The sequence below is a fragment of the Medicago sativa genome, chromosome 4 (genome assembly GCF_051527215.1).
Source record: "Medicago sativa cultivar Bolivia chromosome 4, Bolivia_mono, whole genome shotgun sequence".
NCBI classification, from domain to species: domain Eukaryota; kingdom Viridiplantae; phylum Streptophyta; class Magnoliopsida; order Fabales; family Fabaceae; genus Medicago; species Medicago sativa.
The window spans coordinates 86501120-86518359 of NC_140752.1; the positions used below are offsets into that span (position 1 = coordinate 86501120).

The window sequence follows — 17240 nt, forward strand, 5'->3', positions numbered from 1 at the left end:
ACACAACTCATGTGATTTTTTTTGTCAACATAATAGTACTATTTGATGAACAAGACCAACAGAAAAAAATTGACATTTATGAATGGATATGCAAAATAAAAAGAGAAATGAAATTGACATTGTATTTTTTACATGGATTACATAATTTAAATGAAGTGCCTGGGGAGTTTGAAGGGCAAGAAAATGAACACTCCTTCTAGTCTCGATCTCAATTACATAAACAAAAGTTTACAAGAATCATTAAATAACCAATTTATTTGGTTTGCAAATTACTTGGTTTGTATTACTCCTTCAAGAATATTAAATGAATTTAAAAAGAAATTTTTGTTAATAATTAAGACCGGAGAGGTGAGGAAGTGCTAAAAGAGAAATGCAATCGTGCACTCCATGTCCTCAGCGGGTTTCCATAAAGAATGATTTTAGAGAGTTAAGTATAGGTGAACTATTATTATTTAGCAACGATAATGAAAATGACAGTGCAGCTCATTACACATTTACACAGCAAAGAAACCTACTCATAAACACAAACTCCATCATCACTATCATAACAACATTCCCAAAACTCTTTTGAAAAAAGAAAAAAAAAAAAAACCATGTACGAAAAAGTGATTCTAACATTCATATTCGTCTTCCTTCTCATAATCTCCTACTCAATCTTCATCGGAACACTCGATATCCGATCTTATTTCTACCAATCACCAACCCTTCAACCCGCTTCATGTAAACCCGACCCGCCTCTTCGCGTTTACATGTACGATCTCCCGCCCCGTTTCAATGTCGGAATGATCACTCGCCGGAACACGTCGGAGACTCCCGTCACCGTTAGTGATTTTCCACGGTGGCCGGGGAATTGGGGTTTGAAGAAGCAGCATAGTGTGGAGTATTGGATGATGGGATCGCTTTTACATGCTGGTGATGGTGGTGAAGCTGTGAGGGTTTTGGATCCGGAATTGGCTGATGCCTTTTTTGTTCCGTTTTTTTCTTCGTTGAGTTTTAATACACATGGACATACTATGACGGATCCTGCCACGGAGATTGATCGGAAATTGCAGGTTAGTGATTTTTGTTATAATGTGTCTTGAGATATTGGATGCATTTTAGTGTGATGTAGAAATAGCGGCTATAGCGTAGCAGAATTTGAACAAACCGATACGATATTTAGTAGAAATTGTTGTCAGATAGCTGCTATAAGGGCACTATAACACTTTAGCATAGCGGAATTTGTATAAACCACTATTTTATATGATCTGTGATTGGAAACATTGTTTGAGTATTGGTAATGGTGGGATACTTGCAAATGAACTATAATTTTATAAGCTAATTACGGGTTAGTGAAGTGCCCCAATGTATATCAATATTAAGTTTCATACCTGCAAACAAGGACAGTAGGAAAGTCACCTCTTGGTAACAAGGGGAAGTGGTTGCCTGGTATCTTTGTAGATATGTATTACGAATGAGAATAAGTTTTCCCGAGTAATATTAGGAGAGTTGGATCTCCCAGACAGAGGAAAAGTTATATCTTCATAACCGTTGTTTCTTTATGAGGAAACTCGAGTGTTCATGTATGAGAATGGCGGAGATTATAAATTTAAGTTGGCTAAGCTATGATCTCTACTGATATGGAGTTGCACATTCTGATGCAACAACTCATAACAGATACCTTAAAGTCAGTGTTACACCATAGAGATGTTAAGTGTCACTTAGATTATGAAATTGTTGTGCTCACTATTTGAACTATATGATGTGCAACCCTTGATCTGAAGTGATGGCCCTTTTTCCAGCCTTCTAGATAGTGTTATATTTTTGAATCTCAAGTGGATTGTATAATGAATAACTCTGGACCTGAAAGGGTTGTGAATTGTGATAGCTCAAAACTTTAAAACACTGTCTTAAAATTATGTGGAACCTTAAGGGTGTGTTTGGATTGAGGGTTTAGGAGGGGAAGGGAGGGGAAGGTTTGATTTTCATTTTTAAATTACGGACACAATGAAATGTTTTTTAAAAAGTTAGCATATTAACATGATAAACAATCATATAATACTCCAATCAAACTTACTTTATTTTAGAAAAACATGTTATATAGTCGGTAATTTAAAAAAGAAAATCAAACCCTCCCTTCCCTTCCCCTCCTAAACCCTCAATCCAAACACACCCTAAGAGGTTCTATTTGAATCATTTGTGCGACTTCTGTCCTCACTATTTGTCTTTTGCCTTTTTGTAACAACTAAAATTCTTGGCAAAGATCAATTTAAAATGATGCTGAAGGGCCTTTTTCAAACAAAAAAAGTATAATGCTGAAGGGTACTTACTTCAACCACTTCTTTTCCCTATATATATAACATAATTTTCTTTTACTAATCACAAAACAAATATGTAAGTCCCTTCTTGATGTTCTCAATCCCCTTAAAGTTTGATGAGGAATTTATCCATTGATTTAGCTGATCATTAGGCTAAAGAAATGGTGAGTGAACTAGGGAGTAGACTGTATGATATCAGATGGAGCTCTGCTCGCAAGATTATTTGCTTCATTGACAAAGATTCTTCGGTAAGCAGACTATGTAGTCTCTCAGAGGCTCATGTCATTACTGCTATGCTGTCCTTGTTGTTTTTGCCGGTATTCCTTGCGTTGACCATGATGGTGGGAATAGGACTTAATTAGGCTCACAAATATTAAGCCAATGTTCCTATGTAGAAATTAGGACCTGGGTTCCTTACTTCAGATGGATGTAGAATGTGTCCTGATATTCCCATGCGTTGGCAATCTGCAATCATGAGAAATATTCTCAAAGACAATTTGATACTTAAGCCAATAAGGAGGTATTGAAGTGTGGTCTATAGGGATAGGTGTCATATCCTAAGGGGGCATGCCCCTATGTATATTGATATTGAATGTCACAATAGGATTCCTCCATATAATAATCGAACGAAAGTCTGAAAGTCATATCCTCGTAATAACTAATGAATGAAAATGGTTGGCTGAATTCTTCATGAAGAATGAGTTCCTGAAGACTTTATGCGGAAAGTTGGAATTCCCAAAAATAAATAAAAAGGAAAATTTGTATCTTTATAATGATTTGATCTTTATGAGGAAAGTAGTACCTTAGTAGTCCTAGGAACATGCAGATAATGAAGGTAGTTTGGTTAAGCCAAGATCTCCATGGATCAATATAAAGAAATAGCGTAATCTAGTGTAATGGTCTAGAACATTTTTTGATTAATAGTTTCCTTACAAATTACTAGGGGACTATTACTAAAATGTTTTGGGAGTATGTCTCATTATTGTTTTAATCAGTTTCCCCTTTATCATGAATAGCCCATTAGCTATGATAGAGACTTGGGTATTGTTAAGTCCCACTGTTAAGAGTCCCACATCGGAAGAGACAAGGCCTGAACATGGGTTTACAAGTAGAGGCAGTCTTCACCTTACAAGCCGGTGTTGTAAGGCTGAGTTAGGCCCAACCCAAATTCCAATACCCACATCAAGTAGTATCAGATGTTTGGTGTCAAGGGGGAAGAGCCAAGCTACCTAAGTACTCCACCAAATATTCTGTACTTCTCGATGTGGGACTTAAGAGCCTCATCATTATATCCTAGTCCCCATCAAACTATCCTTTATGATGCATTAGAAATTAGAATGATTGTTTGTTTTTTGTTTTAAAATGTTCTATAAGTTGATTTTATGTAGTATCCTTCTGCACCTGCATTGTGATTTTTTAACAAGTGCAGGGTGTCGTTACTCATACCTGACGCCTATAACTGTATAACTCTTTTGTTTCTATTTTGATGTTATATTGGGCTTGTTTCTGGTGTTAGGTTGATCTGATGGAATTGTTGAAGAAATCCAAATATTGGCAGAGGTCTAAAGGCAGAGACCATGTATTTCCTATGACACACCCCAATGCCTTTAGGTTCCTACGAAATCAATTGAATGATACTATTCAAGTTGTTGTGGATTTTGGCCGCTACCCTAAGGGAATGTCTAATTTGAATAAAGATGTGGTGTCCCCGTATGTTCATGTTGTGGATTCTTATACAGATGATGAACCTCAAGATCCGTACGAGATTCGCTCCACACTGCTTTTCTTTCGAGGGAGGACTTTCAGGAAGGATGTACGTCTCACTGACTGTTAATAAAAGAATGGCACATTTCTTAAAAGGACAAGACTCTTAAAAAGTTTGTCTTTAAAAGTTGGCAAGTAAGGGTGTATCCATCTTTTATTTAATTTGAATTGTGCTGTGATCTCAACTCACCACGATTCAAGGTGGATACATACTTGCTCATTTTAGAGATAATATCACTTTAGAGGAGCTTTTTCCTTCTCAAATTCAATGAAATGTGATTTTGTGGGTTTGTGATGTTTGCAGGAAGGCATTGTCCGTGCTAAACTGATGGGTATATTGAGTGGTTATAGTGACGTTCACTATGAGCGAAGTGTTGCAACAGGAGCAAACATAAAAGCGGTATGCTATGTGGCTATATAATTGATCTTTGATTCATGATGCTTTTTTCCTTTTACTCAAACTATTACTGGTAATTATTTCCTAAAATGGGAAGATTGATTTTTCAAGTATTTTTCTTCCTCTTCATTATCAGTTGACAAAGGTGAGGATCCCTTTAAAAAGAGGAAAATAATTTTGGATAATTTAGATAAGGGACTGAACAGTTGTGTGTGGCGCATCTCTAGTCTAGACTTAATGTTTTCCCATTTGTTCTGAGTCTGAGCATTTGAATGTTGAGATGCATTTTGCTCTTTATGGTCAAATGAATCGTTTCCGAAGGGTTCTTTCCTTTTTATTTTTAGCTGGTAAGATGCAGGATAGATGCACTATGCATAAAAAAAATATTTTTGGTGAAAAAGTACTAGTTTTAGATTATTTTTTTCACTGTCACTTCTCACTAAATACATTGGTATAAAAACTGCTCTATTTCAAGGGTGCAGAGAACCTGAAACTTCCTTTTGGTAATATCAGTTACTATATTTCTTGATGAAGAGAGAGGAGTCATATAATCTACTGATTTTATTTTATTTTTCTTCCTGTTATTCCCCTTTTCTTATCTGCTAAGATCATGATTATAGTATTCATTTATTTACTGCTTATGATACAACAGTCATCTAAAGGAATGCGTTCATCAAAGTTCTGTTTGCATCCAGCAGGAGACACACCATCATCTTGTCGCCTTTTTGATGCCATTGTGAGTCACTGTGTTCCAGTCATTGTGAGTGATCAAATTGAACTCCCTTTTGAGGATGAGATTGATTACTCGCAGTTCTCTTTGTTCTTCTCTTTCAAAGAGGCATTACAGCCTGGCTACATGGTTGACCAGCTTCGTAAAGTTCCAAAACAGAAGTGGACTGAAATGTGGAGGCAGGTTAAAAACATCTCCCATCATTATGAATTCCAGTACCCTCCAAAAAGAGAGGATGCTGTTAATATGCTTTGGAGACAGGTCAAACACAAGCTTCCAGGGGTCAGACTCTCTATTCATAGAACCCGAAGGTTAAAAATCTCAGATTGGTGGCGAAAGAGATGATGGTGTTTGGAGCTTTCGGTATTGATCTTGTACATTCACTCTCTTCAGTTTCCGTTACTATCCCTTAAAGGGAATAGAAGAATATCATTGCCACGTCTTCTCATCTCAGCACCTTAAAATATAGGTCTGTGTAGAAGTTTTAATCCGTGACTTGTTTTGGTCATTTACACCATACCTCACTTGGGAGCACGATTAGCATGAATATTGCAATGGAGATCCAGTGGTATTTTGCAACTGTATTTTGGCAAAGGAAGATATGCTCTCAGGATAAGTTAAAGGAGAGAAGAAAGAAATTTCAGTTGACTTTGTCATTCCCCATTTCACCCAAATTAATGTACACCTCCGTTATTATTACATTCATTTGGATTCATTAACGTTTAAGGAGTTCAATTTACAGTCTCTATCCAATTCCGTGATATTAGTTCTTTGTTGTTTTAATTTCTTTCTTTCATGCTGAAAGCCTGTTATTAGTGAAATTGAAAGTTCTCATATATCTATTTTATTAAAGAACTACCGTAAATCTAATAAAAAACTACTACAGAGAACCATTAGCAATAGCCAATTACACACTACCCGCCAAACGAATTAATACAAAATTTAAAACAAAAAGATTAGACACCACACTACCCGCACCCGCGAATATTTAAAGAACCCACAACCGAGGGACATAGTTCATTCCTTGACGTAATTGTTCGAAGCGCAAAAGGGAGTCACAATTGAGGACTATTAACCGATCACTCAACCAACTTTTAAGTTTCACAACAAATTTGGTACACATGGTGGAATACTACGACCAATATCACTGAAAAGTTGAGTTGGTCAGGTCACAATTAAAATTTGCGTATGCACTTGCGTTATGGTAGAGTAGAAGTCTTAGCACCATAGACCAACTGCTAGCTTGAGCATCAAAGAGGTTAGGCCCCATAGACCAAAAATCCACCACAAATTTTGGGAACGTAAACCTTTGCGGGTCGTCCTAGTGACTCTGGCAATGCACCAGGCGTCCTCCCTGAACAATCAATGCTAATGACCACATCCTTCGTCAAACAACAAATATATATGGGCAAACATGACATCATGTAACAAGTCTCTTAACAACTAGTCCCTCCATTTCAAAATATAAGCAAAATTGATTTTTTAGGTTAATTCAACTAATCTAAAAAGTCAATTTTGCTTACATTTTGAAACGGAAGGACTAGTTGATGTTGTTACACTCATGGTTCATAATGAAGTTCAACAAACTACAAAATTGGAGGCCATACGAGCCAATTTCGATTACAATTTCGCCACTTCCACCATCCAAGAAATCTAAGGGTACCAAGGTTAGACAAACATTGCAACCCAAAGGCAACCAATCATTGCAACAACTTTGCTTTCACAGGGTCAGTCGAATCCTATAAAGCGGGTACCTTTTATTGGTGCTTAATAATTACTCCTCAGTAATCCTGCCAAGGCCGGTCCCAAGCCCGGGTAAAATGGAGAGGGTTGTGTTAGGCCTCGACAGCCAACGTAAAACTTTGTCGAATCTCTATGACATGGACCAAATACGAAATAGTGTGAATGCTAGGTCGTTGCCCGGAAGCAACGCGCTGTATGGCTCGAGTACAGTGTCAAATGAGCAAGGGCCGCTGCATCGCCGCCTGGATGTAGTGAAAAATAAGCAAGGGTTCCCACATCTTCGTGAACGGGTGCGGGTAAAGAAGCTAGTTCATGAGAGTAGGATTCGTTTTGGAACTTGGAATATAGGTACTCTTACGGGTAAATCTATGGAAGTAGTAGACACTATGACTAGGAGGAGGATTAACTTTATGTGCCTACAAGAAACTAAGTGGGTGGGGAAAAAGGCGAGAGAATTAGATAGTTCAGGATTTAAGCTTTGGTACACGGGTGAAGTTAGATCGAGAAATGGGGTAGGCATCATTGTGGATAAGGAGTGGAAGAAAGATATTGTGGATGTTAAAAGGATAGGAGATCGGATTATAGCCTTAAAGTGTGTAGTGGAACAAGACACCTTTAACGTAATTAGCGCTTATGCACCTCAGGTAGGACTAGAAGAACACCTTAAAGTAAAGTTTTGGGAGGAGCTAGAAGGATTAATTCAGGATATTCCATTAGGAGAAAAGATTTTTCTAGGAGGGGATTTGAATGGGCATGTAGGGAGGGTTTCGAGAGGTTTCGAGGGCGTGCATGGGGGGTATGGTCTCGGGGAGGTAAATGCGGAGGGAAATTCCATCTTAGATTTTTCATCGGCTTTTGATCTTACAATAGCAAATACGTGTTTTAGGAAAAGAGAGGAGCATCTCATCACTTACAAGAGTGGGGCCTCTTGTTCTCAGATCGATTTCTTTCTCATTAGGAGAACAGACAGGAAGATCTGTTTAGACTGTAAAGTCATACCGGGAGAGGGCTTAACTACCCAACATAGAGTAATGGTGATGGATGTAAGGGTTAAGAGGAGGGCAAAGAGAAGAGACCGTAGCGGGGCTCCGCGAATCAAGTGGTGGCATTTAAAGGGTGACAAACAAAGGATATTCCAACACAAGATATTAGAGGGAGGTTTCAGGCAACCACATGGAAGCGCTAATGATATGTGGGAGAGGATGGCTCATGAGATTAAGAAGGTGGCAAAAGAGACATTGGGAGAATCTAGAGGTTTCGGACCTAGGGGTAAAGAATCTTGGTGGTGGAATGACAGTGTTCAGAGTAAAGTTCGGATCAAGAGAGATTGTTTTAGAGATTGGTCTAAGTGTAAAAATGCCGAAACTTGGGATAAATATAAGATAGCTAGGAAAGAGGCTAAGAAGGCGGTGAGCGAAGCGAGAACTCAAGCATTTGAAGGATTATACCAATCTTTAGGTACCAAGGAGGGGGAGAAATCTATATACAAGCTTGCGAAGGGACGAGAACGAAAGACAAGAGACCTGGACCAAGTGAAGTGTATTAAGGATGAAGAGGGTATAGTTTTGGTGCAAGAGAGAGATATTAAGGATAGATGGAAGAAGTATTTCCACAACTTATTTAATGAAGGATATGAGATCTTACCAGACTCTAACAGGTTAGACATCAGAGAGGAGGACCGAAACTATAACTATTATCGCCGGATTCAGGAGCACGAGGTGAAAGAAGCGTTGAAAAGGATGAGTAATGGCAAGGCAGTTGGGCCGGACAACATACCTATTGAAGTGTGGAAAAGTCTTGGCGATAGAGGAATTGGGTGGCTCACAAAACTTTTCAACGAGATTATGAGGACGAAGAAAATGCCGGACGAGTGGAGAAGAAGCACCTTAATTCCAATCTATAAGAACAAGGGGGATATACAAGATTGCGCGAATTATAGGGGAATTAAGCTAATGAGTCATACCATGAAGTTATGGGAAAGGGTAATTGAGCGAAGACTAAGAAAAGAGACTCACGTTACGGATAACCAATTTGGTTTTATGCCTGGGAGGTCGACTATGGAAGCGATCTACTTACTTCGACGCGTGATGGAGCGATATCGGACGGATAAAAAAGACTTGCACTTAGTTTTCATTGATTTGGAGAAGGCGTATGATAGAGTACCTAGAGAGATTTTGTGGAAAGCCCTGGAGAAGAAAGGGGTGAGGATTGCCTATATTAGAGCTATCCAGGATATGTATGAGGGGGCTTCGACTAGTGTGAGGACGCAGGATGGGGATACCGGAGATTTTCCCATAACAATAGGACTGCACCAAGGGTCAACCCTAAGTCCTTATCTTTTTACTTTAGTTTTGGATGTACTGACGGAACACATCCAAGAGTTAGCACCGAGATGTATGCTTTTTGCAGATGATGTAGTCTTGCTTGGTGAGTCGAGGGAGGAGTTAAACGGGAGGCTAGAGACTTGGAGGCAAGCCTTAGAAGCGTACGGTTTCCGCCTGAGTAGAAACAAGACGGAATATATGGAATGTAACTTCAGTAAAAGGAGAAGTGGGTCTACCTTAGAGGTGAAAGTTGGAGATCATATCATACCCCAAGTTACACGGTTTAGATATCTTGGGTCCGTAGTACAAAATGACGGAGAAATAGAAGCTGATGTACATCATCGTATTCAAGCTGGGTGGTTGAAATGGAGAAGAGCCTCAGGTGTTTTGTGCGATAAGAAAGTACCACTTAAGCTGAAAGGAAAGTTCTATCGGACAGCAGTCAGACCGGCAATGTTGTATGGTACGGAGTGTTGGGCGATTAAGAGCCAACACGAGAGTAAAGTAAGCGTAGCGGAGATGAGGATGTTGCGTTGGATGAGTGGTAAGACTAGACATGATAGGATTAGGAATGACATCATTAGAGAGAGAGTGGGGGTAGCACCTATAGTAGAAAAGTTGGTAGAAAATAGGCTTAGATGGTTTGGACATGTAGAGAGAAGGCCCGTAGACGCCGTGGTAAGAAGAGTAGATCAAATGGCGGAGAGTCAGGTTAAAAGAGGTAGAGGAAGACCTAAGAAAACTATTAGAGAAACCATTAGAAAAGATTTAGAGGTCAATGAGTTGGATCCAAATATGGTCTTTGATAGAACATTATGGCGGCATTTGATCCATGTAGCCGACCCCACTTAGTGGGATAAGGCGTTGTTGTTGTTGTTGTTGTAATAATTACTCCTCAGTCCCTCAATAGATGATCTAGTTGACAATATACATAATTGACTTAACATACTTTGACCATATTTTTCTACTAATTCACAAAGATAAATAATATCATGTAAGATGTTGTTGGATTCGTCTCGATGAATATTTTTAAAATATTAAATTTTCATAATTTTTTTAATTAGAGAATTGAAGATATCAAAGATAAAACATATGCATTGGTACGTGTGTCGGAGTCAACTAGGTCATCTATTGAGGGACGGCGGAGTAAAATTTTATTCTATTGAATCTATCCATACATTTAAACAAATGTTTTAAATTTTCTTTCATAGATTTCTCCCGAATGTACCGTCACCCCCTTTTCCCATATGCACAGGCAAACCTTTCTTTATCCGTGAATTTTGTATTGAAAAACTGTCTTTGATCGAATCCAAATATAATTGGTCTAGCTTGTGCTTGTGAGTCTCTTTACTATACAAGGTGTAATTAATAATTTGTTATCACATTTAGTCTGTCAGTGCATGCTTTCCTCATCGCTTACTGGACTGTGCACACCAATGATGTGTGAGTTAATGGGGTCTCCAATACTTTGTCTACACAATTTTAATTTTATTCTATCATGAAAGTGGAGCCTTGATTGATAATACAAAATTATATATGAAGAGTAACTGGAATATACTGAGTGTGAGGTAGCCACGCATCATCTTTTTGTTTTTTGATATAAGCCACGCAACTTCTTCAACTATAGGATGGAATTATTTATATAAATATTGCTGAATTTTTTTTAGGGCAAAGGACAGAATGAAGGTACTTATATCCAATAAATTAAGAATTGCAAAGATACACTTTCCTCTGCCAAAATATTATTTCAAAGATCACACCTAATTCGCAGTCTTCGTTCTTTATGGGGCAACAAACAATCTATTTCTTCCTATACTTTTTACTTGTAATCTTTATCTTTATAGAAATTATGTGTTCGTACTTATTGTTTTAAGTGTTTAATACAATATTAATTACTGTTTTCATACCTTAAGGAGACAAAATTCAAGTGAGACAGTTGTAAAATGATCGTTAATGCAACCATTATTAAATAATAGAATGAAATAATAAATATACTATTAAAATAATATAGAGAGAGTAAAACAAGTAACTTCAATAAAAGTATGACATCGTATACGGACTAACACAGTAAAAAAATAGGAGTGTTGCTATTTATCGCGAACTCATCGCCGTATGGATGTGCCTTTGGTCGAATATAAGCATGGTTAGATATATAGATAGTAGGGGTGGCAAAACGGGTACGACCCGCCGGGCAGGCACGGGGCGGGGCGGGGCGCTTAACTCGTTGGAAACGAGACGGGCACGGGGCGTGGCGGGGCGGCCCGCTTAACTCGTTTTTCAATTTGTTATTTTGAGTCTTATTTCATGTTTTTGGATTTATTTTGGTTTTTAGATATATTTTGAGACTTATTTTATGCTTTTGAATTTATCTTGGTTGTTGAGTTTATTTATTTTAAGACTTATTTTATAATTTGTTGTTGGATTTATTTTATGATTTGTTTTATGTTGCGCATTTGCCTTATTTTGCTATTAGTTATGATGTTGAATTCGACAATTTGATAATTATCTTGTTTTTCACAAATTTACTTGCTACCTATTCTTTTATATTTTTTTACGATAAAAGCAACATAGTTTTTTTTTTTGTAACAATTAAGTTGTAAAAAGAAATTAAAAAAAAAAATTTGTTTGGCGGGCCGGCCCGCCAACTCGCAAGCCCGCCACGAAACGGGGCGGGGTGAGATTTTGGACTCGATCACAAAATTAGACTCGTCTCGTTTTTAGCGCTTAGACGGGGCGGGCCTAAATGGGACGGGCCGGCTTGCTTTGCCATCCCTAATAGATAGTAGACTTTGCTACGGTACAAATTGCATGATTGTGAATTCATGGCGATCATATTATTCGCATAAGTAGCATTTCTAAAAAAAATAGCCATAGCTACGATATTAGTAGCAACTCATATTCCAATATTTGAATATGTGCCAATGTGAATATGTGATGATCTCATTGGTGAATTTAAAATTTAAATGCACATGTAAATGTTATTTGTGCTTTGAAACTTTATCCTAGTGAGTATTTGGGACCAACTCATATAATTTATTTTCTATAAAATATCGTATAACACATCTTTCTACCTTTATCCTATTACCAACAAACAACAAATGCAATAGATATTCCTTACTGGGAGAAGCATAACTTAAAAAAAAATATGATTTGCGGGCAACTATAATGGGGAATCTGATTATTTTATACTGATACGTTTTAAAGTTTAATTAATTTATATGCGAGTCGATGTCTCATTTTGGCCAATGGAAATAAAAAAATACAAAGATTCCGCTTTAGAATTTTATAGTAAGCCTTTAATCTGAAGAACAAACGCGGTTTCTTTTCTTGAATGTATAGTGGTTTCAGAAATTCTATTGGATTTGGATACAACACATCTCTGTTCTAGAAATATATTTTTCAAGACCCAATCTTGTTTGACGTAACCAATTAGTGGATTCTACTACTAATTTCTACTGTGCACACATAAACCAGATGATAAATTGCAAAGATTTTCCCAATAACTCAGTCCTTGATAATATTGAATCGATCACATCATTAAAATGGATTCATGTGTCGTCGTTGATGCATGTGGAAAGGATAGCGGAGCCAAATGCATACCTAAGTATGTATGAGCATGACGCGGTGAAGCGCGCGAATGCACACACGTATGTATTATATAGGCGGAGATAGAAGAGAGATCGATAGTGACCATGTCCTTGGATTAATTTATAATCTATCATTGGTAGTTCATATTTTGGGATTTTTTTTTTTGAAATGACAAATATTAGTCGTTAGAATAATGTTTACTTTTTTTATGTCTCATTTGTGGATTGAGTGTTGATCGCATGACCTCTACCTCCTTTAATTCAAATTAGTTGAGCTAAATAGGTTTAGGTGGAGGATTGGTAATAGACTAGGATGCAAGTTTTGTTTTGCTTTACTTGCATTATCTATTGTTGTTGGTGGTTGTTGTATTCTATTGTAGCCTTGAGGAATAGAGGTGGTTATCATTTTGAGCTTAGAAGCTTGTAATCCATATCTATCCATCTAAACACGTCTCAGTATTATTTTGATTTGTTAAAAAAAAAAAAAACACGTCTCAGTATGCATGTTCCTAACTTTGCATCGATTATAAATCTCAATATGCGTATTTTTAGACGCTGAGAATTTTTCAGTATTATGTTTTGTAGCTTTGGTTCCCTTCAAATTCATTTTTTTCCTTTTAATTTTACTGTTTTTATGAGCGATTAAACTGTCCATTATTTTTTATTAATTAACACCATTAATGCCAAATCATAAAGTTAACAATTCACGTGGTTTAGTGAGAGATATAAGTTCAAAGACTATTGGTTAAAGGGACTAAAAATGTTTTTATTTTTTTAGGGACTCCACATTTTGTGTGAAGGACTACGGTGGATCTAAAATACTCTTTCTCATATTAAAATTTGGTTATGTAGAGCAAAGAGATTTCAGTAGTGATTGGTTTCAAAATTCTATAGGTTGCCCTGTTATCTTGATAAGGCACTTTTTTTTTTTGTTGAAAAATGTTTCTTAGACAAGTGTATATGCTTGGAGAGAGATAGAGATAAGAGAGAGTAGTGTGATAGATATAATAGGTTGATGACGGGATAAAAAGATAGATACTCCCATAAGCAAAATGAAATGTTAAATGAATGTAGGAAAATGTAAAATGTTTAAATATCATTATTTTTTTTAAAGGGCTAGAGTACTAGCCGCTTAATAATATAAGTTTGCTTACAAAATGAAGTACTGATCTTTATGCTATAGTAAATCATACTATACACTAGCGCATCTTGAGTAATTCTATTGAAGGTGCCAAAATTGTATGTAATATATATATTAAACCGTTTCAAGATGCAACAAGGAGTGATTCGCTGGTGAAGGGGTTTGTTTCATTTTATTATAGTGTGGGGGAGCCATTTCAACAGGGGCGGATGCTTTCATTAGTAAGGGGTGGCTATGGCTACCCCAAATTGAAAAACAATTATTGAATGAGCAGGCATATATATATAGTTGGCTACCCCTAATATTATGTAGTTGGCTGCCCCAAGTTTGATTTTAGATGGAATGACTCTCTATTTGATTTTACTTACTTTTCAATCGAACTATAGATTATTTGATCTGTCTTCTAAAAATCGGAGGGTTAACACCCAAAAAAGAATAATAACATTCTTTAATTTAACAAAGAAAATATGAGAACAACAAAAATCTATCACAATTAGTCCAAACAAATTTTATATAGACGCACCCAACTTCTTTTTATAGTATTATTAATTTATTAGTAAATTGGGAAAAAGAAAGGAAACAATGCTTTATTATTGTAAAAAAAATTAACTCATTATGTACACTTTTTTTTATAACTTAAAAAAAGTGATTAGTAAATTATAATTCATTCTTGTTGCTTTAAGTGTATTTTATGAAGTACATTTTATAAAATAAATAGTTGTTGTGATTTATTGTTTTGTTTATTGGTAAAATTTACTATTAAAAAAAATATATTTTACTTTACATGTGGCCACCTCATGAAAAAATTTCTAGCTTCGCCGCTGCATTTCAAGTCCCCACATTACGCTGAAAGAATGATAACCATTCCACTGCAGCGAGGAAAACATGTTGTTTATTTATGCCCAATATTATATATATGTATGTGTGTATATATATATATATATATATATATATATATATATATATATATATATATATATATATATATATATATATATATATATATATGGGGTTTGCTAGGATACATCCACTAGCTTTTATTAAGGTGTGTTTTAACAAAGATATAACTAAAAAGTTGTTAAATACACCTTAAGGTGAATGTTGCTAAAATACTCCTTCTAAAAAAATAAGTGGGTGTACGTTAGCAACTCCTACAGACATTTGCTATAATACACTCGCTTATTTTTTTAGAAGGTGTGTTTTAGCAAGTTATAACTAAAAAGTAGTTAAATACACCCTAAGGTGTAGCTTGCTAAAACACTCCCACATAAAAATTAGCGGGTGTGTTCTAGCAAATCCCTATATATATATATATATATATATATATATATAGCAAACTTGGGGATACCATGACACCAAGGGTCCCAACGAGATCCGCCCCTGATCATATACCTCACAGTCCACCATTAGAACCTGCCATGCTTTCGTCCTTAATTCTTTGATATTATTTGTTGTAAAACCTAATTAAGGACTCAATTTATTTCAATAGAAACTTTATCCTAATAAAAAAAAATGAAGGTATTACAAGGTTCATGCTAGATTGAACTAAAATTCATAAAGTAATTATTGTGTGTGGTTTTCATATCTTCTCACTCATATTTTATACTCCATCCGTCCCGGAATATCTGACCCATTTTCTAAAAAAAAATGTTCCAAAATAACTGAGCAATTTCAATTTTCAATACAACTTTCATCATTCCCAATACAATATAACTCTAATTAATACTACTTTTATCATTTCCAATACAATATATTCCACTTTCCCCTTTATTTATACATTTTTTTTAATCTGTGTGAAAAACCAAACTGGCTCAGATAAAACGGGATGGAGGGAGTATATGTTAGATGTCAATTATAGATAGGCAATAGAAAAGCCATGATGATTGTGAGTGTGACATGTTCAGGTTTGAGGTGTACTAAACTAAACAAAACTCACATGGTGCGGGCAAACACGTGAAGTTTATTTCCTCATTCCAAGTGCAAGTGAAATGAGTGGATGTGCTTGGCACCTGGATACATACATACCACTGCATTATTGTTGCCAACTGGGAAAATATCATTCCGTATGATTTTCTGTAACACATGGCGATGAGAATTGAGAAACATGATTTGAGTCATCATATGATTGTAAAGGACTATTGTCCTTTTCATAAAAGAAAAATAGAAGAAAAAAGAAAGTAAAGAAACAGAGAAAAAGCATGCCATAAAAGAAGGATTTATGATCTTAAAAGATAAAGGTGCTTGCATTTTCGCTAAAAAAATAGTAGACGCAGATTAGCATATTCGAATCGGTGTTGATCATCAAGTTTTTGCTACAATGATACAATCACAAGACTAAGAATAGTCTAGCTGAAAAACTCTAAAGGAAACAGAAACAGATTTTAACAAGTTAAGCATCTTATCTATAACTAATATGAAAATAAATGTCCATTGAATTTACCATTTTACCCCCAGGAGGGGCATTTTGGTAAATTAATTATTGGAAGGTTTTTTTTTAGGGTTGGCATTTGAATTTCCATTTTTGCCCCTAACCAAATTTTTTTAATTATTTTCTAATTTTTATATTTTTAATAACTTTTAATTATTTTCCAATTTTTATATTTTTAACTATTTTTCAATTTTTCCTCCCAAATTCAATTGCTTCTACATTGCCGTTGTGGGAGATTAAGGTATCGTTTGACCCGACTTTTTTCAAACTTCTCTACATTTTTAAGGAGAAGTTAGGCCGAATACAATATCAATTAAGTACTTACCAAAAAAAGTACTTTTTTTGAACGCATAAAATTGAATGGAATGAGTTTTGACCAGAAGCTGTTGAATGTTACTTTAAAAAACTACTTCTCGACAATTTATTTCACAAGCACCTCTTTTCAACACACGATGGGAACCTTTTCTTTATTTTTTAATATTATATTTCAATATGTTTTTTTCTTCCATTTAACTTTATTTTTTTTAACCGTTCCATTAATTTTTTAAGGAGGTTCCGTTTAATTTTATTACATTTTTTTTCAAAGGAATTTTATTATCTTTTTATCACTTATATATTTAATTTCAATATCGTTTAATCATCACAATCTCACAAATATTTTTATTCACGCTGTCATTTAATGATCCCAAATATTTTTATCTCCTTTCTTCAACCTCGTGAATATATACACACATTAACGTTTAGAGTAATATTTTATGTTCGTCTGTCTTTTTTTTGTTACGCTAATGCATATAATTTTTTTAGTGTTGCTTGGTTGAGTGCTACCTCA

At 35.7% G+C, this 17240-nt stretch overlaps 1 protein-coding gene across 1 annotated transcript; it reads left to right on the plus strand.

The window, feature by feature from the left end:
- Positions 1-544: 544 nt before the first annotated feature.
- Positions 545-5949, plus strand: LOC146933150 (Exostosin family protein). The gene is made up of 4 exons (XM_085704876.1): positions 545-1052; positions 3814-4110; positions 4366-4461; positions 5111-5949. The coding sequence occupies exons 1-4, from the start codon at positions 594-596 to the stop codon at positions 5531-5533; spliced, it is 1275 nt and encodes a 424-aa protein (XP_085561002.1). The 5' UTR covers positions 545-593; the 3' UTR covers positions 5534-5949.
- Positions 5950-17240: the final 11291 nt, after the last annotated feature.

Bases quoted from the DNA above. Each gene is read 5' to 3' on its own strand.
- LOC146933150 (XM_085704876.1), top strand. From the start codon at position 594: ATGTACGAAAAAGTGATTCTAACATTCATATTCGTCTTCCTTCTCATA. The intron at 4,111-4,365 runs GTACGTCTCACT...TGATGTTTGCAG, and splicing joins GGAGGACTTTCAGGAAGGAT to GAAGGCATTGTCCGTGCTAA. The intron at 4,462-5,110 runs GTATGCTATGTG...ATGATACAACAG, and splicing joins CAGGAGCAAACATAAAAGCG to TCATCTAAAGGAATGCGTTC.